General features: G+C 36.3%; 1 protein-coding gene across 1 annotated transcript in view; it reads left to right on the top strand.

The window, feature by feature from the left end:
• The window catches only part of DNAH8 (dynein axonemal heavy chain 8), a 329367-nt gene that overhangs the window by 90078 nt on the left and 215907 nt on the right, over positions 1 to 23382 (top strand). Inside the window, exons 30-35 of the mRNA XM_059938771.1 lie at positions 1926 to 2030; positions 6091 to 6204; positions 7507 to 7569; positions 11006 to 11106; positions 14301 to 14438; positions 14602 to 14842. Coding sequence (XP_059794754.1) covers positions 1926 to 2030; positions 6091 to 6204; positions 7507 to 7569; positions 11006 to 11106; positions 14301 to 14438; positions 14602 to 14842 — 762 coding nt within the window. The remainder of the gene's footprint in view (positions 1 to 1925; positions 2031 to 6090; positions 6205 to 7506; positions 7570 to 11005; positions 11107 to 14300; positions 14439 to 14601; positions 14843 to 23382) is intronic.

Raw genomic sequence — 23382 nt, 5'->3', positions numbered from 1 at the left:
TTTTAAAAAATAGAGAAACACTAAAAAGTTGATTTCTTCATCTATTTTATGGCACAGTCTGCCTATTTTTCCTCTCTGATGTTGATGTCCTTGGAGGGATTTTGACAATTATCAACAGTGAACAATATATGAAGGAATATTAATATATTCATAATGATGTACTGGTCTAGACAGTGTTCATTTTTTTTATGCTGGCACTTACATTTTACAGAAAAGAATGGTGGTATTCTCTCACTTCAGTCCTGACATGTTAGGCAAGTTCCCCAAATATCTTTGGCTTTCCTTAGAAACCAGTTATGTGTCTCACCTATGACCAGCGGCATACCATGGGCAGGTGGTGGGAGTGGTCCACTTAGGCTCAATAGTAAATTGTTGGAATTTATATCAACAAGAGATGTTTTTAGGGAAGAGTACTGTTTTAGTTCCTGTTGCTCCTATAACAAATTACCGTAAACTTAATGGCTTAAAACAAATTGTTTTATAGTTGTAGAGGTCAGAAGTATGAAAATGGGTCTTACGGGGCTAAAATCAACATGTCAGCAGGGGCTGTAGGGAAGAATCCTTTCCTTGCTTTGTCCAGCTTCTAGAGGCTGCTTGCATTCTTTGGCTCCTGGCTCCCTTCCAGCAGTGCCATCACTCCTACCCCTGCTTCTGTCACCACATCTCTGACTCTGAATCTCCTGCCTCCCTCTTTCCCTTAAATGGACCTCTGTGATTACATTGGGCCCACATGGCTAATACAGGATAATCTCCCCATGTCAAATTCTTTTACTAATCATATCTGCAAAGTCCATTTTGCCACATAAGGTGACATATCCACAGATTCTGGAGATTAGGGTGTGGATAACATTGGGGAGGCTGTTATTCTGTCTCTCACAAGTACTTATGACTAATATTTAGAATTTCTGGCTCATGGTGATAATAAAAATCAGACTCAGTTCGTTTTATTACTGTTTTTAAAATTCTCTGTGGACAACGCACTCCCTTATTGCCTGCAAACCTGGGGAATTGGCACTCCCCCTGCCTCCTTTTGGTACCCAGTGTTCATGACTGTGCATTGCTTTCTTGAACCCATTTAGAGTTTATACACTTTGGGAGCTAATGAAATTCATACCTTTACTACTTCTTTAAATCTTAGTATTTGGGTATTTTGAATGCTGACCACTCGCTTCTCAAGATTTAACAAATTATCATATCATTTTTTCCTGACTGCCGAAGCTCAGTTTTTCAGCATAAATTCTTTTGGTAAAGCCAACTGCCAACTCATCACTTTAAAAATTTAGGCAAAATTGGTATATAAAATTATACAAATTTCAGGTGTACAACATTATAATTCAATATTTGTATGCACTATAAAGTGATCACCACTGTAAGTCTTGTTACCATCTATCACCATACAGTTGATCCCCTTCACCCATTTCACCGTCCTCCAATCCCCTTCCTCTCTAGTTACCCACCAATCTATTCTCTGTATCTATGAATTTGTTTTTGTTTTGTTTTGTTTGTTCATTAGTTTCTGTTCTTCAGAATATCTCCCACATCGTCATTTCATTCCATTCCTTATATAGCCAACCCATATTTCAATAGAGTATGAGAAAACATTTTGCATGGTGTTGTCACAAGATCAAGGAGGAGAGAGGCAGAAAATTATTCCAGGGAGTTTTTCCTAGGATAGTATCTCAAAGCGATTTGCCTACTCTCCACCAGAATCACCTTGGTGCTTATTAAGTTCAGATTTCAGGGCCTGGGATCTAGAGTCAATATCTGATGTAAGTGACAATCTAAAGGACCTTTTTATACACGTTTAATTTTGGGACCCATTCTTCTAGTCTTTGAAGACATAAGAATGTGTCTTTAGAAGGCATCTAAGTCATTTGGCAATTATATTCCTTGTGATGTTTCTGAACTCTGCCCCCACCCCACAGGAAGCCTATGCTATTTTAAACAGATTTGAAGTTGAAGTAACCAAAGAAGAATCAGAAGCAGTTGATACCTTGAGATATTCTTTCAACAAATTGCAGAGTAAAGCTGTAAGTACAAATTTAATTCTTACTTTTTTTTTTTATTGCTGTGTTGGGTCTTAGTTACGGTATGCTGGCTCTTCACTGTGACGCATGGGCTTCTCTCTAGTTGTGGCGTGCGTGCGGGTTTTCTCTTCTCTAGTTGCGGCGTGTGGGCTCCAGAGCACGTGAGCTCTGTAGTTTGCGGCACGCAGGCTCTCTCGCTGAGGCGGGCGAGCTGAGTAGTTGTGGTGCGTGGCATTGGTTGCCCCGCATGTGGGATCTTAGTTCCCTGACCAGGGATCGAACCCGCGTCCCCTGTGTTGGAAGGTGATTCTTTACCACTGGACCACCAGGGAAGTCCCAATTCTTACTTTTTTATTAAGTCACTATCTCCAGAGAAAAATACATTTCAAACCTTTAAAAAGCTCAATGTATATTACCTTAAAAGCTTTATTGAGATATAATCCACATACTATAATATTTACCATTTCAAAGTATACAATTCTGTGATTGTTAATATATGCACAGAGTTGCATGACAACCATCATTATCTAATTTTAGAATATTTTCTTCACCCCAAAAGCAACCCCATACCCATTAGTAATCACTCCTCATTTTCCTCCTTACCCCAGCCCCTGGCAGCCACTACTTTTTGTCTCTATGGATTTGCCTTTTCTGGACACTTAATATAGATAGAATCATATAATATGTAGTCTTTTGTGACTGGCTTCTTTCACTTACAATAATGTCGTCAAGGTTTATCCATATTGTCTCACGTACCAGTACTTCATTTTCCTAATGTCTTAGCATCTTTGCATGTACTTATTGGCCATTTGTATATCTTCTTTGAAGAAAGGTGAATTTAAATCCTTTCCTTATTTTTTAAATTGGGTTGTCTCTTTGAGTTGTAAGAGTTCTTTATATATTCTGGATGTAAGTCCCTTAATCAAAGGATTTGCAAACATTTTCTCTCATTTGTTAGGTTTTTTCACTTTCTTGATGGTGTCCTTTGAAGTACAAAAATTTTAAATTTTGATAAAGTCCAATTTGTCTATTTTTTCTTCCATTGCTTGTGTTTTGGTACTGTATGTAGGAAACCATTGCCTAATCCAGGGTCATGAAGGGTCACTACTGTGTTTTCTTATGAGAGTTTTATAATTTCACCCTTACATTTAGGTCTTTGATACATTTTGAGTTAATTTTTGTATATGGTGTGAGTTAGGGGTCCAACGTCATGTAAAAGCATGTGGATATCCTGTTGTCTCAGTGCCATTTGTTGTAAAGACTATCCTTTCACCAATGAATTGTCTTGGCACCCTGGAGAAAATCAATTAACCATAAATGTAAGGGTTTATTTCTGGACTGTCAATTCTATTCTGTTGATCCATATGTCTACCCCTATGCCAGTCTTGATTATAGTAGCTTTGTACTAAGGTTAAAAAAATTGTGGTAAAATACACATAACCTAAAATTTACCATCTTAATCATTTTTAAGTGTAGAGTTCAGTAGTGTTAAGTGTGTTCACATTGTTGTGCAACCAATCTCCAGAACTTTTTCATATTGCAAAACTGAAACTACCCATTAAACAACAATTCCCCATTTCACCCTTTCCCCAGTTCCTGGAAACTACCATTCTACTTTGTCTTTATGAATTTGACTACTTCAGTTTCCTCATATAAGTGAAATCATACAATATTTTTCTTTTTGTAACTGACTTATTTCAGTTAGCATAATGTCCTCAAGATTCATCCGTGTTGTAGCGTATGTCAGAATTTCCTTCCTTTACAATGCTGAAGAATATTCCCTCATATGCAGCATATACCACATTTTGTTTATTCATTCATGCATCAATGGGCACTTGTGTTTCTCCCACCTTTTGGCTGTTGTGAATAATGCTACTATGGACATGGGTGTACAGAAATCTCTTTGAGACCTGCTTTCAGTTCTTTTGGATACACCCAGGAATAGAATTCCTGGATCATATAGTAATTCTATTTTCACTTTTTTATAACTGCCGTACTGTGTTCCATAGCAGCTGCACCATTTTACATTCCCAGCAACAGTGCACAAGGGTTCCAATTTCTCCACATGCTCACCAACACTTGTTATTTTCTGTGTCCTTGATAGTAGGCATCCTAATGGGTGAGGTGGTATCTCATTGTGGTTTTGATTTGCATTTCCCTAATGAAAAGTGATGTTGAGCATTTTTTCATATGCTTGTTGGCCATTTGTATATCTTGCCTAGTTTTAAGTTGGGTTGTTTGTTTTTTGTTGCTGTTGGGTGGTGGAAGTTCTTTATATATTCTGGATATTAACTTCTTATCAGACATATGATTAGCAAATATTTTCTCCCATTCTATAGGGTGACTGTTCACTCTGTTGATTGTATCTTTATAATCCTTTTTATTTCTATAAAGTAAGTAGTGATGTCCCTTCTTTCTTTCCTAATTTTAGTAATTTGAGTCCTTTCTCCTTTATTCTAGGTTAGACTAGGTAAAGTTTTGTCACTTCTGTTGCTCTTTTCAAAGAAGAAACTTTTAGTTTGTTGATTTTCTCTATTGTTTTCTTATTCTCTGTATCATTTATTTGTGCTCTTTTTAAATTATTTTCTTCCTTTTGCTTGCTTTGGGTTTAGTTTGTTCTTCTTTGTCTAGTTTGTTAAGGTGGATGGTTAGCTTACTGATTTGAGGTCTTTTTTCTTTTAATGTTGGCGTTTATAGCTATAAATCTCTCTCTAAGCATTTTTGAAGTTGGTAAATATTTAGCCATTAAAAGTGAACCCCAAGGGAGGGTCCAGATTCTTTAATTATACTAAAAAATTTTATTGAATATTAATTAATTAATGTTGGCTTAAAATTTCCTGTTTATGGAAAGATTTGTCACTGAGATTGAAGCAAGGCACAGTAGCAAGGACACAGAGCTGAATTTGGGGTCATGACTTGTGATTCTGGCTCTGCCACTAGCCAATTGGGTGATCTTATGCAAGTTAATAACCTTTGTTTCTCAGTTTCTTCATGTGGTCCTTTAGGAATATTTTAGAAGCTTTTAAAAATGCAGTTATGAGGCTTGAGATGATGTACATAAAATACTTTTTCAATACTTATTTCTATTTAAGTTCATTATTGACTAATTTTGACTTATTTTGAAAAGTGCTTGCTGGTTAGTCTAGACAGTGAGTCTTAGGAAGGAAATGGGGAGCCCTCTGTTGAGATTTAGTGAAGCCCAGTTTTCTATTATTGTTCAATTTAACAGATTCATTTGGGTTTTTCTGCCATCTCTCTGTTAGTGTTAAACCTACTGACCCAGTCTTTACTACAGTCACCATTAAGCTTAAAGCAGTATATGTTCCAACCCAGAAAGACGCTATTGTTGAGAGCAGTTAAGAGCAAGAGCCCTGCAACCACACTGCCAGGTTTTGAATCTTGACCTTGTCTCATACTGGTGCTAGGACGTTGAGGAAGTTAGTCTCTGTGGGCCTTGGTTTTCTCACTTGTAAAATGGGTATAATATTAGTATTTACCACGCAGGATGGTTGTGAGCATTAAATGAGTTAACATATGTAAAGAGCCTGGCAGAGAGAAAACATGAATTAAGTGCTAACTATTATGATTGCAGGTTTAAGCAGAAGCTTTGAAGACCATTGTGGAAGACATTTGCTATTTTTTTTAAACCTAGAGTAATATCATTTTCTTAGAGGGAACTGCTCCAATTACTGGAACCATGTGAACCTACTAGAAATTGTTAATCCCAGACTGTGGCCTGGTCCCAGAGACAGCATGTGACTCAGACTGGGCCCATAGTAGTAACTGTTTCCTTGGCCTGAACTGGGTCAGCCAGAAAATGTTTTCCTAACTGCAGTTAGATAGCTTTGCCTCTTGGGTCATGAACTAGAATGATTTGAGTCTCTTGATGGTGCATTTGGATTGTTTATTTCTGTGTTTTTCTTTTTTTTAACAAATAACATTGCAGAGACATCCTTGTTCATACAGTACATCTGTGAGATAACAAACTTGCTGGAGTAAAATTGTAGTTTTCATTTAAATACATTACTTTCACTCTCACATTGAATATTCTTTTTTATTCCAGGTTTCTGTACAAGATGAACTAGTTCAAGTGCAGCCAAAGTTTAAACGTAGTCTACTAGAATCCGTGGAAGTTTTTCGTGAGGATGTAATGAATTTTGCAGAAGCATATGAGACGGTAATTGAAGTGTTGCATGCTGTGTGTTAAGTTGTTTGGTGGTATGTTTATATGAGATGAAAGTAATGAACCCTGAGAAATACACTGTGATTTGTACATTGTATGTAAGAGGCTGTCTTTGCATATTTGCAGCTATTAAAAAGGGGGGATAGCTCTTCCTTTAAGCATGTTTCATGTAGAAAGAGAGAAGATTTAACTGCTAAAAGGAGCAACAACTTTGGAAATTGTGGAAGGAACAAAGTCTGCTTTTGTCCTTTCTCAAGACCAGAATACTCATAACTAAAAATGTAATACAGTTGTTGGAAGGCTGTAAGAAACTATAAATGCCCTAATGCCAGGGTTATGCAACTGATTTTTTTCCCACTAACTCTTAGAGAACCAAAAGGGTCACTGAACATAAATAATAAATGTCATCCTTGGTCAGTCCCACAGACTATTCAACCTGGTATAATGACTGATTAATGGTCGACCTCTTTGAAGTTAAACTCAGAAGTTGGATATAGTCCCCTAAAATATTCTACTTTCTTTTAGTGGTCACAATAGATCTGAAATCATAAGATAATTTAAGCCCTTGGCACTACTTTTATAACACTTTTTTTTAACGTGTACTAAACATCTCTTTTAGGTTTGATTAGTCAACATTTTATTGCTCTATTATTCTATTACACTGGCAATCTGGCATATTATTTAGCATATCCGTAATATTCATGATTGTACAGACCCTTTGGGATCTTTTTTGCAACTGTTTTCTGGCTCATGGCCACCAGAGACCGCCTTCTGCTTCTTCCAAGTATTCAACCTTATGTGTGTCTCTGTTTCCATGTTGGGCTGGACTCTTCGTGAAAGGAGGTTGTTCTCAGAGCCCTATCTCAGTTATTCTAATGCACAACCACAGCATCATCATTTATAATCATAAATGAAATGAAACAGAGCTCTTGTGTTACGAACTTCATATAGGATGTAATTTAATCACATTTTTTATTAGCTGTGTCAAGGTCCTTTAAAAAATGAATGGAAGTTACAGTGATGCAAATATACTAAAACTGAGTGTTATCATAGTCTGTGAATATAATAAAAACCGTTGAATTGTACATTTTAAATGAGTTGATTGTATAATATGTGAATTATATCTCAATAAAACTGTTGCAAAAAATAAATGAAAACTTCATGTACAGGACAAAATTAGATCATGTAAATTAAAAATCATGTTTATTTGTTTAAAAGGAAATAATAGATAAACCTAATAAATAGATAAATACATGTGATTAGGAATTAAAATGCAGATTATGTTATTCATTACAGGAAGGACCCATGGTTCCAAATATACCACCCCAAGAAGCTAGCAACAGGTTACAGATATTTCAGGTAAAACTACATTTTTTTGGTTACATTTACATTCCCTGCATTTATACTTAGGTGGCTTCCACGGTCATCCCACCAGGAAATATAGAGCTGTTGTCCAAAAACCAGTGTTTTCTTTACTAGGATTACGCAAGTTTTGCAGCAAATCTAGCCATATGAAGGCTTTCTGTAATTTATGCTTTAGTTTTGCCACATACTGGGTAGGTATTTCTAAATATTCCTTTACCTATGTCGGAGGTTACTTCATATCACTTGATGATTGGGTTTTTCACCCCAAACCAAACAAATGGAGTAGTCAGTAATCTTGTTTTTGTTGCTTTATATGTAGGTTCCATGGATGGTTCAGGTTGGTTCCATGCACACTTTTGCCAGAAAGGTTCAGTCAGTTTGGATGAAACCTCTTAAATTGCAGGTTCTCCTGAGATTGGTAGGGGTAGTTCAGGCTTTTTCCATAATAACCAACTGGAATTTTTCATATGATATCTAATTTTCAAGTATCTCCCTTGATTTGAGTGTTTTAAAACAGAAAAGCCATACCCTGATAAGAAAAGTGTTTCTTCAGGATCATTGGAACAAGCAGGAATTGCAGCTGGTCCCTAGTGGAATAAACTTATGCAAAGTAGACAAGATCATCTGTCCTGAGCCCATCTGTCTGCTGCCTGGTTGCAGGAGGGTAGGTCTGGCCCAGTAGATTTCTGTAAGATAACACTTGTGCCGGCAAGGATTTTCGTGGGATGCAGCAGGCACAAGCCTTTCACCTAAATATGTTCTCCTCAGATAAAAAGGCTAGTCCCATGTGATTGTTGGGGTTCTCCAGAACTATGGCCGTCACTCTTCGACTAAAACCAGCTCCTCCCATCACCCTTGCCAGCTCTTTATGCTGGACCCTGGAGGAAACTCTGATCCTTTACTACCTGAAGTCCTCAGATTTGGAGCCAGGGTCCCAGGGAGAGGCCTTCCTGTCTGGAGGAGCCAGGACTAAGACTGATGTGGTGGCTGCCTGCTGAGCCAAGAGGAACCTCTCAGCAGTAAAAGCAATAGGTAGTAATGTTGGATGGTGATAAGTGCCAAGGGAAAAGGGAAAAGGCAGGGAAGGGGCATAAAGTGCTAGGCTGTGTGTATGTAAAGTAGAGGTGAAATTTAAAATAGGGTCTCCAGGGAAGGCCTCCCTGAGAGGTGACATTTGAGTAGAGACCTGGGGAAGTGAGAGTATGAGCCAGGCAGATGATCTGGAGGAGCAGCTTTCTAGGCAGGGGAAGAGCAGTACAAAAGGCCTGAGTAAGAGCATGTAAGAGAAGCAACGGGAGATTAGTATGGCTGGAACAGAATGAGCAAGGAGATAGTTGTAGCACTAAGTCCAGAGAGCTAAGGAGAGGACAGACTGTTAGAAGCCTTGCCAGCCCCTGAGGGGCACTGGCTTTGACTCTGAGTGAGATGAGTGACATGATCTTATGTTTTCATGGGCCAGCCTGTCTACTGCGTTGAGAATAGATTATTGGAAGTCAAGGCTAAAAGCAGGGAGACTAATTAGGAGGCTATTGCAATCTTCCAGGGGAGGGGTGATAGTAACCTGGACCAGAGTGGTGACATTGGAGTTGATGAAAAGTGATTGGAGCCTGGGTATATTCTGAAGATAGACGCCCCCCTTCCTTGTCTTTCCCTCGGGAGTTATCAATGTATCAGTCAACAACTGGGACTTTAATGAGCCACCCTTTTACTAGGGGTGTGTTCACTTCGTTGAAAAGGCAATGTAGGGCCCATCTTTTGCCTCCTTGTACCTTCTTTCTGCCTGTGCCTGGGCTTGTAAGCTGAGCAGCCTGTTTGCTGAGGATCTGGCTGGATATATGGCTGGGGGTCAGATTTGCAGACCTAACGCTTCTCAAAAACAGGTGTTCTCCCTCCCCCCCTCCAAAGCAGGTACCCAAGATCTAGATCTGGGAAAGAAGCAGGAGCCTCATCTCAGGTCCCAGTGGTGTTTTCTGATGCAACTTTACTCTGATTTGGGGAGTTACTGGGTACTTGGCTGCCGACAAAGCTGACATTTTGTTTCCTGTTTGGCTGGTGCTTTTTATATTATTTCGGACCTGAGTGGAAAAAGGAGTGAGGGATTGGCATTCATCAGTAGTCTTCATCACATTAACAAGATTTTAGGGACTTCCCTGGTGGCGCGGTGGTTAGGAATCTGCCTGCCAGTGCGGGGGACATGGATTCAAGTCCTGGTCCGGGAAGATCCCACATGCCGCGGAACAACTAAGCCCATGCGCCACAACTGCTGGGCCCACGTGCCACAACTACTGAAGTCCATGCGACTAGAGCCTGTGCTCTGCAACAAGAGAAGCCACCGCAATGAGAAGCCTGCACACCGCAACGAAGACTAGCCCCAGCTCACTGCAAACAGAGAAAGCCCGCACGCAGCAACAAAGACCCAATGCAGCCAAAAGTAAATAAATAAATTTTTTTAAAAACACGAAGAAAACCCCAAGATTTTAAATGTCGTCCTTTAAGTGTATGGTAACTTTGTAGTTTTCGTTTCTCCTTTCCTAATGTCCACATAGTCCCATGGACTTTTCGTTCAGTACATTTATTGAGTAACCACCATACTAACCACCAAGGAATATAAAAAGTGCAAAATGCCTCTTCCTCTCTAGGAACGAAGAATTCGTTGGAGTTCCTCCTGCATCTTCACACCTTCCTGATTTGGCTCCTGTAAGATGTGCTAATGTATCTGTCAGATCTGTATCATTATCTGAGCACTGTGAGGTCTGATGCCAGACAGTTTCCAGGACTGGGAATTTAGGATCCTTATTGATATGTTATACCATTTATGTAGAGCACACATATCTTGTCACAAGTGAATTATTTCTGTTTGCTTTTGTGCTTTTAACACTGTTAATACTTAGCATTCTAAGTATAGGAGATTCAAATTCCAGTTCAAAAGACCTGAACATTAACTTTGCTGATTTAAATTTAGAGTTATTTCAAATGGTGTTAAAATGGAATCCTTTATTTTATAGACTTTCTTGTAGAGAAAGCAAGGTTGAATGGATTATACCAATGCTTCACTCGTTTGAACCGTGTAGGAGAGATGACCAGGCTAAAATAATAGAAAAGTCTGAATTATAGAATTTTTAAAATGCAGTTTCATTACTTTCAGATGTATTTATGGGAACTTGAAATGTAAGTCTGGGGACCACTTAATTTATTAAGGAAATAATTTTACATAAAATGATTACTTTCAGAATGCTTGAAAGTTAATTTTCCTAAGTGCTTAACTTTCCCTCTGATAGCTTGTTATCAGCATAAATTTGCTTCACAAATCCTTGTTTCATAGATAATATTCAATAAACTTCAATGTAGCTTTTATTCCAATTATAATGAATTCTACTTTAATGGGCTCTGAATTTATTACATCTTACTATAATTTTAAAACCTTTTATAGGCCAATTTTGATGATCTGTGGAGGAAATTCGTTACATATTCATCTGGTGAACAACTTTTTGGGTTGCCTGTGACTGACTATGAGGTTTTACACAAAATTAGGTAAGTTTAGAAATTGGACAAGTTTATTATAAATAATTAACTGTCCATTAGAAGAATCATGTCATCATTAAATCCTTCATCATGCAGAGAAGAGTCTGGCTTGGCAAACTCCTAAATAGTCCCCTCATTCCTGGCTATTCCTGACCCATTGGATGCACAGTCTCCATATACAAAATAAATGTTCTAGGGGAGTGGAAAATACATTGCAAAAATTCTGGGCGTTAATGGCCTATATTTAGCCTGTGCTTTATTATTTTTCTTTTCGTGATTTTGAATAGTGTCAATAATTGTGCAGAAGCACTGCAACTTCGGATAACTTTTGTTTGCTTAGAGGAATAGCCGGCCTCAGCTCTTGCTTCCTGCTTACTGCATTTATGCTAAGTGCTTTTCCCCGTTGGGTAGGCATAGAATTCATTGAGATTGAAGGCCAAGGAACTTAATTGATTTTAAAGAGTAACAGTTGCTTTTAAACAGTGGATCTAGGATTTAACCAAGTATATTTTGGTAGAATGTTAAATATAACTTTCTTCAAAGGCAAAATTAAAACAGTGGTATTAGGATCTTGGCTTTAGAACTTTATGCTGACTTGTTTCAAAGTCCCAGCATGAAAATGTCATGGCACAAGGTACCTAAAATTGTCTGAAGATAAATGAATTCCTCAGCCATTTAGGGAAGATGGTTTGTATTTTTTTTTCTAAAAATAGGCTTTTGCTAAGCTTAACCCAATTACTAATTGTGTTAGAATTGCCGATGTCTGGTCCTTTCCCCTGACATTAAATCAGAATCTCCGGGATGGGGTCCTAGCAATTCTGCATTTTTCTAAACTCTCTAGTTAATTCTTTTGCACACTCAGTCTGAGAATCAGTGTTTTATTTTGACCTGCAGCATTCTAGGAAAACTAATCATTCTCATTTACCTTCTGGACCAATGGACCCTTTAAATTTTTTATGTTTTTAAGTAATTATGAATACTTTTCAGAAGTAAGAATAAAGGAATGGTGAAAAGCAGTTTTATTAGAAAATTTAATAAGAATTTAAGCAGAGAAAACCCAAACTTTTACTCCATAATGTCCTGGTTTAAAGACGTATGTACACGAAATGGAGACCAACTTTTGAATGCAGCTCATTAGCTGTCATGCATGAACCTGGAGCATATCCATCCTGTAAACAGTGATTCCAGGTTTCAAATCCATCTTCAATAACTTCTAGCTTCTCATTACTTATGTTTTTTCTTGCACTTGCATGGTTAAAACTCAAAACTGTTGAAAACTCATACAGTCATAATTTTGTTCAACATCTTTTTGCACTATAAATACAAAAATTTGAATGATCAATTAACTTTTTCATTTCTGCATCATCTATTTCCTTTGAATACATATCTCCTTCAACATTTTTCTTCTTGTGGAATATATCAAATAAAATTTATGTAAACATATAAATAATGAAAGAACACTGTCACATCTTTTTCACAAAATGGGATGCTCTAGGTTCTTGTTGCAAAATACTGTGTGATACAGCCCTTGCCCCTATTGAAATATATCTTTCACTCATACATTATTGAATTTTAAAAAATCCATCTAGGTTATCATCTAAAGACGCAAAAGTCTGAGATTTCACTTACACAATCAGTTTCACTGTCAAAATTAGAGTCTAGAGCATTGCTTTCTGTCTCTTTTCTGTTCAATACTTGGGAAGCACCTTCCTTTGTCGATTTTATTCTTTTGCTGTTTTACGTAGAAAATGAAAAGTACTGAATTCTTAACTGTATTAAGTGAAAGCTAAATAAACAAAAATCAAAAGACTACAAATATGGTGTCTCCAGAGTTCCTTTTTATACTTTCTTGAAAGATGATGCAATGTTTTAGCAACACAATAAGAAATTTGAAGGACGATGCAGTAGTGATTATTTTTTCACTGTTGCATCATCTTTTTATAAGAGATTTCATCATACATTTTTCTTATTATTTTAGTCATTTTTAGTTTAATTGGGAATAATCAGTGATTAATAATGAAATAATTTCTAGGATGATGAATTAGAAAAATGAAACAAGAACTGAAAAAAAAAATAACTAAGATTCCAGAATGTATCTTAGATTTGTAAAAAGGTCCTGTGCACCTTGGTAATTGCAAGAGTAAAAAATTAATAAACAGAAACCTCAATTAAATAGAATCAGGAGACAAGAAGGGGGAGCTTTCATGCTCTGCAACATTAGCAGAGCCCAACAAGAGGAAAGACTCTTCTCTCCTGGCAACAGCTCAGCCAGTGAAAACCCATGGACTCTGTTTACTCTAGCCCTCCAACTTCCTATTCCCCTCTATAAAAGAATTCTCCTTCCCTTGCCATTTGGGGACTTGCACATGGCTCACCATGGTTGCAGACCCAGAATTGCAATTTTCTACTGATCCTGAGTAAACACATTTTTTCTGGAGAAATAACTGGCAGTCTATTTGTTTTAGGTCAACACAAGATAGAATGAGTTTTACTCCATCAAAAACATAAGCAAATTTATCTTTGGTTGCTGATTATCTATAATAAATAATAAATGTTGTAACTCTAAATCCTTACAAAAAATTAGAACTACTCAAGAAATAAAAAAACTAAAATTGGATTCAATGGACCCTCATGGTATGCTAAGGGTTGAGGAATTCCTAGGAGAATCCACAAACTCTGTTGAGTGGTCAATTTTTGGTGTTTTACACACTGAAGAAATTTTCCTTTACTTGGACCCAGAATCCCTCCTTTTATTCTTGTTTTGGATATAACTCCATCTGGGCACATGAGGGAAAGCTTTTGATAGGAAAGTGATGTTTAAAGTCAGACTTAAAAGGCAGACATAATCATAAAAATCTAGCTTGCGTTTGAAAGAAAAAAGTCAAATAAAACCTTAGCCTTAGCTTTGATCACGTGAACAAATTTTGGTCAGATTGTTTGCAATGATTGGTATGGTTGTAATAATCAAACCATTTGTTAATGTCATGTCATAGTATAATTTGGAATATTTGAAAGCTATAAACTTTAATTGATGGAGATTTTAATAAAGTGTTTGGAAACTGACAGGAGTGTATGCGTGTTGGTGTATATAAGATATGATACACATATGTGAAATAATTTGATTAGATGAATTCTGCCTATCCAATAATGGAATTTATTCTTTAAATATATGTTATGTAATGACTTAATTATTTGGTTTCCAGAAAGGAACTCAACTTGCTGCAGAAGCTGTATGGACTATACGATACTGTAATGGGAAATATTAGTGGTTATTATGAAATACTTTGGGGAGATGTAGACATTGAAAAAATTAATGCAGAACTGCAAGAGTTTCAAAACAGGTGAGTTTCAATTGAATTAAACTTAACTGTTTATAGTGCCTATCTTAGGATCCCATAGGTATTTCACAAATGAATTTATCCTCTGATATATTGCTGTATATTCATAACACCTTCTTCAAAGAAATGTGTAGATGAAATAATTTTTTCTTTTTTTTTCTGAAAGATGTCGTAAACTGCCAAAAGGACTTAAAGATTGGCAAGCTTTTTTGGATCTGAAAAAAAGAATTGATGATTTCAGTGAGTCATGTCCTCTACTAGAAATGATGACCAATAAGGCAATGAAACAGAGACACTGGGATCGAATCTCTGAGTTAACTGGAACCCCATTTGATGTGGAATCGGATTCTTTTTGTCTTAGAAATATTATGGAAGCACCACTCCTTAAAAATAAGGATGACATTGAGGTACATAAGATTATAAGGTCTTACAAATGATCTATTAAAGAATCTTTCCTTTTTCTTTTCTGAAAACTGTACAAATAAACATGTTATTCAAGGGTGTATTGATTGCCCTATATAATGCACCCTCAAAATTTGAAATGATCCTGAACATTCCTTGATTTTGCAAAATAATGCTGTAACTCAAGAAGATAATATGATTATTTGAAATATTTTAGTTTTGGAGCTCCTCTGTCTATCCTTCTTGTCCCTTAACTAAACCGCCATTTAAAAAATTCTGTTTATTTCTGTATTGTGTTCTTGGTGAATTCCTCAGAACATTTTTCAAACTTCTAATTCTATGCTTTTTTACTATTAGTCTATTAAATATTTTAAATTATTATATTTTTCCTTTTCAAGATTTTTAATTGGTTCTTTTTCTTTTTCTATGCTTAGTGTTTGCATCAAATCCTTTTTTTAAAATGAGGTATAATCTATACCATATTAGTTTCAGGTGTACAACATAATGACTCAGTATATGTATATATTGTGAAATGATCACAAAAATATGTCTAGTTAACACCCATCACCACATATAGTTACAATTTTTTTCCTATGATGAGAAATTTTAGGATCTACTCTCTTAGCAGCTTTTAAATACAATACAGTATTATTAACTATAGTCACTATGTTATACATTACATCCCCAGAACTTATTCATTTTATAACTGGATGTTTGTACTCTTTAATCACCTTCACCCATTTTACCCACTCTGTTTGGCAATGACCAGTCTGTTCTATATATCTATGTTTCTGGTTTTTTGTTTTTGTTTAGATTCTGCATATAAATGAGATCATATGGTATTTGTCTTTTTCTGTCTGACTCATTTCACTTAGCATAATGCCCTCAAAGTCCGTTCATCCATGTTGTCACAAATGGCAGGATTTCCTTCTTTTTACTTCTAAATAATATTCCTTTTATATAAATATACCACATTTTCTTTATCCATTCACCCATTGATGGATACTTAGGTTGTTTTCACATCTTAGCTCTTGCAAATAATGCTACAATGAACATGGGTATATATATATCTTTTCAAGTTAGTGTTTTTGTTTTCTTCAGATAAATATCCAGAAGTGGAATTACTGGATCACATGGTAGTTTTATTTTTAATTTTTTGAGGATCCTCCATACTGTCTTCCATAGTGGCTGCACCAATTTACATTTCCATGCAAGGGTTCCTTTTTCTCCACATCCTCACCAACACTAAGTTTTGTCTTTGTGATGATAGGTATTCCAACAGATGTGAGGTGATATTTAATTGTGGTTTTGATTCGCATTTCCCTGGTGATAAGTGATGTTGAGCACATTTTCATGTACCTGTTGGCTCTTTGTATGTCTTTTTTTGGGAAAATGCCTATTCAGATCCTCTGCTCATTTTAAAATCAAATTGGTTGTTTTTGCTATTGAGTTGTAAGAGTTTTTTATATATATTAGATATTAACCCCTTATCAGAGTTATGATTTGCAAATATTTTCTCCTGTTTAGTAGGTTACCTTTTCATTTTGTATATGGTTTCCTTTGCTGTAAGAAGCTTTTTAGTTTGACACTGTCCCACTTGTTTATTTTTGCTTTTGTTACCTTGGCTTTTGGTGTTAAGTCCAAAAAATCATTGCCAAAACTGATTTCAAGGAACTTACCAACTCTGTTGTCTTCCAGGAGTTTTATGGTTTCAGGTCTTATGTTCAAGTCTTTAGTCCATTTTGAGTTAATTTTTTGTATGGTATAAGAAGATAGTGGTCCAGTTTCATTCTTTTGCATGTGTTTATCCAGTTTTCCCAGCATCATATGTTGAAGAGACTGTCCTTCCCTCATTGTATATTCCCAGCTCCTTTCTCATAAATTAATTAAATATATATGTGGGTTTATTCTGTTTCATTGTCTCTGTTTTTATGCCAATACCATACATTTTTGATTACTATAACTTTGATACAGTTTGAAATCAGGAAGCATTATGCCTCCAGCTTTGTTCCTTTTTCTCAAGATTTCTTTGGCTCTATGGGGTCTTTTGTGGTTTCATAAAATTTTTAGGAGTTTTTGTTCTATTTCTTGAAAACTGCCGTTAGAATTTTGATAGTTATTGCTTTGAAACTGTAGATTGCTTTGAGTAATATAGACATTTTAATGATATTAATTCTTCCAACCCATGAACATGGACTATCTTTCCATTTACTTGTGCCTTCTTCAATTTCTTTCATCAATGTATCATAGTTTTCAGTGTACAGGTCTTTTACCTTTTTGTTCAATTTATTCCTAGGTATTTTATTCTTTTTGATGCAATTGTAAATGGGATAGTTTTCTCAGTTTCTCTTTCTGGTAGTTCATTATTAGTGCATAAAAATGCAACTGATTTTTGTATATTGATTTTATATCCTGAAACTTTACTGAATTATAAGTTCTAACAGTTTTTGGTGGCATCTTTAGGGTTTTCTATATGTAATATCATGTCATCTGCAAATAGGGACAGTCTTACTTCTTCCTTTCCAATTTGGATGCCTTTTATTTCTTTCTTGCCTAATTGCTCTGGTTAGGTCTTTAGATACCATGTTGAATAAAGGTGGTGAGAGTGGGCATCCTTGTCTTGTTCCTGATCTTAGAGGAAAAGCTTTCATCTTTTCACCATTGAGTACGATGTTAGCCATAGGTTTGTCATATATGACCTTTACTATGTTGAGGTATGTTTCTTCTACAACTGCTTTGTTGAGAGGTTTTATCATGAGTGGATGTTGAATTTTGTCAAAAGCTTTTTCTGCATCTATTGAGATGATCATATGATTTTTATGCTTCATTGTGTTAATGTGGTACATCACATTGATTAGTTTGTGGATATTGAACCATTCTTGCATTCATGGAATAAATCCCACTTGATCATGGTGTATGATTTTAATGCATTGTTGAATTCAGCTTGCTAATATTTTGTTGAGAATCTTTGCATCTATGTTCATCAGGGATACTGACCTGTAATTTTCTTTTCTTGTGGTGTCCTTGTCTGGTTTTGGTATGAGGGTAATGCTGGCCTCATAAAATAAGAGAAGTGTTCTCTCTTTTTTTTGGAAGAGTTTGAGAAGACTGGTAGTAATTCTTCTTTAAATGTTTGGTAGAATTCACCAGTGAAGCCATCTGATCCTGGTCTTTTGTTTTTGGGGCAGGTTTTTGGTTACTGATTCAATCTCCTTACTACTAATCAGTCTGTTGAGATTTTCTATTTTTTCATAATTCAGTCTTGGTGGGTGGCATGTTTCTAGGAACTTATTCATTTCTTCTAGATTGTCAAATTCTTGTGTGTATAATTGTTCATAGTAGTCTTTTATGATCCTTTGTATTTGTATGGTATCAATTGTAATGCCTCCTCTTTGGTTTCTGATTTTATTTGAGTTCTCCCTCACTTTTTCTTGGTGAGTCTGGCTAAAGTTTTGTCTATTTTGTTTATCCTTTAAAATACCAGCTCTTAGTTTCCTTGATTTTTTCTATTGTCTTTTTAGTCTGTACTTCATTTATTTCCACTCTGGTCTTTGTTATTTCCTTCCATCTACTAACTTTGGGCTTTGTTTGTTCTTCTTTTTCTAATTCTTTGAAGTATAAAGTTAGGTTGTTTATTTGAGATCCCTCTTATTTCTTAATGTAAGGTTTATCTTTATGAACTTCCTTTTTAGAACTGCTCTTGCTGCATCCCTTTAAGTTTTGGTATGCCGTATTTCCATTTTTATCTGTCCCAAGGTATTTGTTGATTTCTCTTTTGATTTCTTCTTTGAACCATTGGCTGTTCAATATGAACAACTCTTTGGTTGTTTATAACCAAATATGTGGTTAATCTTTACATATTTGTGAATATGTCAGTTTTCTTCTTATAATTGATTTCTAGTTTCATACCACTGTGGTCAGAAAAGATACTTGACGTGATTTCAGTTTTCTTAAATTTATTAGCACTTGTTTTGTGGCCTAACATGCTCTGTCTGGAGAATGCTTAATGTGCACTTGAGAAGAATGTGTATTCTGTTGCATTTCGACAGACTGTTTTGTATATGTCTGTTAAGCTCATCAGATCTAACTTGTTTAAGGCCAATGTTTCCATATTGATTTTCTGTCTGGGTGATCTATCCATTGATGAAAGTGGGGCATTAAAGTCCCCTACTGTTATTTCATTGCTATCTATTTCTTCCTTTAGGTCTGTTAATATTTGTTTTATATATTTGAGTTCTCCTATGTTGGGTGCATAAATGTTTACAAATGTTACAGCCTCTTCTTGGATTGACCCTTTTATTGTTACATAATGATCTTCTTTGTCTCTTATTATAGTTTTTGTCTTAAAGTCTGTTTTGTATGATATAAGTGTAGTTACTCCAGCTTTCTTTTGGTTTCCATTTGCGTGGTATATCTCTTGCCATCCCTTCACTTTCAGTCTATGTGTGTCCTACATCTGAAGTGAGTCTCTTGAAGGCAGCAGATAGATGGGTCTTGTTTTTATATCCATTTAGCCACTCTCTGTCTTTTGATTGGAGAATTTAGTCAATTTACATTTACAATAATTATTATAGTTATGTACTTGTCATTTTGCTAATTATTTTCTGGCTGTTTGTAATTCCTTTGTTTCTTTCTTCTTCTCTTGCGCTCTTCCTTTGTTATTTGATGATTTTTCCGTAGTGGTATGCTTAGATCCCTTTCTCTTCATCTTTTGGGTATCTACTATCTATTATAGGGGTTTGCTTTGTGGTTACCATAAGGCTTACATATAAAAACTTAAAACAGTCTATTTTTTTAAAATTTTAATTAATTAATTTATTTGGCTGCATTGGGTCTTCATTGCTGTGCATGGGCTTTCTCTAGTTGCGGCGAGCGGGGGCTACTCTTCATTGCAGTGCGTGAGCTTCTCATTGTGGTGGCTTCTCTTGTTGTGGAGCACGGGCTCTAGAGCACAGGCTCAGTAGTTGTGGCGCACGGGCTTAGTTGCTCTGCGGCAGGTGGGGTCTTCCCGGACCAGGAATCGAACCCGTGTCCCCTGCATTGGCAGGCGGATTCTTAACCACTGTGCCACCAGGGAAGTTCCTATAACAGTCTATTTTAAGTTGCTAACTACTGAAATTGGAATGCATCCTAAAGCTCTACATTTTTACTCCCCCCACCACAGTTTGTTTTTGGTGTCACAGTTTACATCTTTTTATCTGAGGTATCCATTAACAAATTACTATAGTTTTAGTTATGTTTACTAATTTGGTCTTTTAACCTTCATACTAGATTTATAAGTGATTAACCCACCACTGTTTACAACATTAGACTATTCTTTTTTTTTTTAACATCTTTATTGGAGTATAATTGCTTTACAATGGTGTGTTAGTTTCTGCTGTATAACAAAGTGAATCAGCTATACGTATACATATATCCCCATATCTACTCCCTCTTGCGTCTCCCTCCCACCCTCCCTATCTCACCCCTCTAGGTGGTCACAAAGCACTGAGCTGATCTCCCTGTGCTATGCGGCTGCTTCCCACTAGCTATCTATTTTACATTTGGTAGTGTATATCTAAGTCCATGCCACTCTCTCACTTCTTCCCAGCTTACCCTTCCCCCCACCCCGTGTCCTCAAGTCCATTCTCTACATCTGCGTCATTATTCCTGTCCTGCCCCTAGGTTCTTCAGAACCATTTATTTTTTAGATTCTATATGTATGTGTTAGCATACGGCATTTGTTTTTCTCTTTCTGACTTACTTCCCTCTGTATGACAGACTCTAGGTCCATAGTTCACTACAAATAGTTCAATTTCATTTCTTTTTATGGCTGAGTAATATTCCATTGTATATATATGCCACATCTTCTTTATCCGTTCATCTGTTGATGGACACTAGGGTTCCCTCCATGTCCTGGCTATTGTAAATAGAGCTGCAATGAACATTGTGGTACATGACTCTTTTTGAATTATGGTTTTCTCAGGGTATATGCCCAGTAGTGGGATTGCTGGGTCGTATGGTAGTTCTATTTTTAGTTTGGTAAGGAACCTCCATACTGTTCTCCATAGTGGCTGTATCAATTTACATTCCCACCAACAGTGCAAGAGGGTTCCCTTTTCTCCACACCCTCCCCAGCATTTATTGTTTGTAGATTTTTTGATGATGGCCATTCTGACTGGTGTGAGGTGATACCTCATTGGAGTTTTGATTTGCATTTCTCTAATGATTAGTGATGTTGAGCATCCTTTCATGTATTTGTTGGCAATCTGTATATCTTCTTTAGAGAAATGTCTATTTAGGTCCTCTGCCCATTTTTGGATTGGGTTGTTTTTTTGATATTGAGCTGTATGAGCTGCTTATATATTTTGGAGATTGATCCTTTGTCAGTTACTTCATTTGCAAATATTTTCTCCCATTCTGAGGGTTGTCTTTTCGTCTCGTTTATGGTTTCCTTTGCTGTGCAAAAGCTTTTATGTTTCATTAGGTCCCATTTATTTATTTTTGTTTTTATTTCCATTTCTCTAGGAGGTGGGCAAAAAGGATCTTGCTGTGATTTATGTCATAGAGTGTTCTGCCTATGTTTTCCTCTAGGAGTTTTAGGGTGTCTGGCCTTACATTTAGGTCTTTAATCCATTTTAGTTTATTTTTGTGTATGGTGTTAGGGAGTGTTCTAATTTAATTCTTTTACATGTAGCTGTCCAGTTTTCCAAGCACCACTTATTGAAGAGGCTGTCTTTTCTCCATCGTATATTCTCGCCTCCTTTGTGAAAGATAAGGTGACCATAGGTGCGTGGGTTTATCTCTGGGCTTTCTATCCTGTTCCATTGATCTATATTTCTATTTTTGTGCCAGTGCCATACTGTCTTGATTACTGTAGCTTTGTAGTATAGTCTGAAGTCAGGGAACCTGATTCCTCCAGCTCCATTTTTCTTTCTCAAGATTGCTTTGGCTATTCGGGGTCTTCTGTGTTTCCATAAATATTGTGCAATTTTTTTGCTCTAGTTCTGTGAAAAATGCCATTGGCAGTTTGATAGAGATTGCATTGAATCTGTAGATTGCTTTGGGTAGTATAGTCGTTTTCACAATGTTGTTTCTTCCAATCCAAGTACATGGTATATCTCTCCATCTGTTTGTATTGTCTTTAATTTCTTTCATCAGTGTCTTACAGTTTTCTGCATACACGTCTTTTGTCTCCTTAGGTAGGTTTATTCCTAGGTATTTTATTCTTGTGTTTGCAGTGGTAAATGGGAATGTTTCCTTAATTTCTCTTTCATGTTTTACATCATTAGTGTATAGGAATGCAAGAGATTTCTGTGCATTAATTTTGTATACTGCTACTTTACCAACTTTATTGGTTAGTTCTAGTAGTTTTCTGGTAGCGTCGTTAGGATTCTCTATGTATAGTATCACGTCATCTGCAAACAGTGACAGCTTTACTTCTTCTTTTCCGATTTGGATTCCTTTTATTTCTTTTTCTTCTCTGATTGCTATGGCTAAAACTTCCAAAACTATGTTGAATAATAGTGGTGAGCGTGGGCAACGTCGTCTTGTTCCTGATCTTAGTGGAAATGGTTTCAGTTTTTCACCATTGAGAACTATGTTGGCTGTGGGTTTGTCATATATGGCCTTTATTATGTTGAGGTAAGTTCCCTCTATGCCTACTTACCGGAGGGTTTTCATCATAAATAGGTGTTGAATTTTGTCGCAAGCTTTTTCTGCATCTATCGAGATGATCATATGGTTTTTATCCTTCAATTTGTTAATATGGTGTATCACATTGATTGATTTGTGTATATTGAAGAATCCTTGCATTTCTGGGATCAACCCCACTTGATCATGGTGTATGATCCTTTTAATGTGCTGTTGGATTCTGTTTGCTATTATTTTGTTGAGTATTTTTGTTTTTTGTTTTTTTTTTAATTTTTTTAAATTTTTTATTTTTTTAATGCTATTCTTGTCTGCTTACATTCTTTCTATGTATGTATGTATGTATGTATGTGTATATATATGGCTGTGTTGGGTCTTCGTTTCTGTGTGAGGGCTTTCTCTAGTTGTGGCAAGCAGAGGCCACTCTTCATCGCGGTGCGCAGGCCTCTCACTATCGCGGCCTCTCGTTGCCGAGCACAGGCTCCAGACACTGTTGAGTATTTTTGCATCTATGTTCATCAGTGATATTGGCCTGTAGTTTTCTTTCTTTGTGACATCTTTGTCTGGTTTTGGTATCAGGGTGATGGTGGTCTTATAGAATGAGTTTGGGAGTGTTCCTCCCCTCCCTCTGCTATATTTTGGAAGAGTTTGAGAAGGATAGGTGTTAGCTCTTCTCTAAATGTTTGATAGAATTCGCCTGTGAAGCCGTCTGGTCCTGGGCTTTTGTTGTTGGAAGATTTTTAATCACAGTCTCAATTTCACTGCTTGTGATTGGTCTGTTGATATTTTCTATTTCTTCCTGGTTCAGGCTCGGAAGGTTGTGCTTTTCTAAGAATTTGTCCATTTCTTCCAGGTTGTCCATTTTATTGGCATATAGTTGCTTGTAGTAATCTCTCATAATCCTTTGTATTTCTGC

This window comes from Balaenoptera ricei, chromosome 11 (genome assembly GCF_028023285.1).
Source record: "Balaenoptera ricei isolate mBalRic1 chromosome 11, mBalRic1.hap2, whole genome shotgun sequence".
NCBI lineage: Eukaryota > Metazoa > Chordata > Mammalia > Artiodactyla > Balaenopteridae > Balaenoptera > Balaenoptera ricei.
Note: the sequence above shows the minus strand (reverse complement) of the source record. Positions and strands in the feature narration are given on the sequence as shown.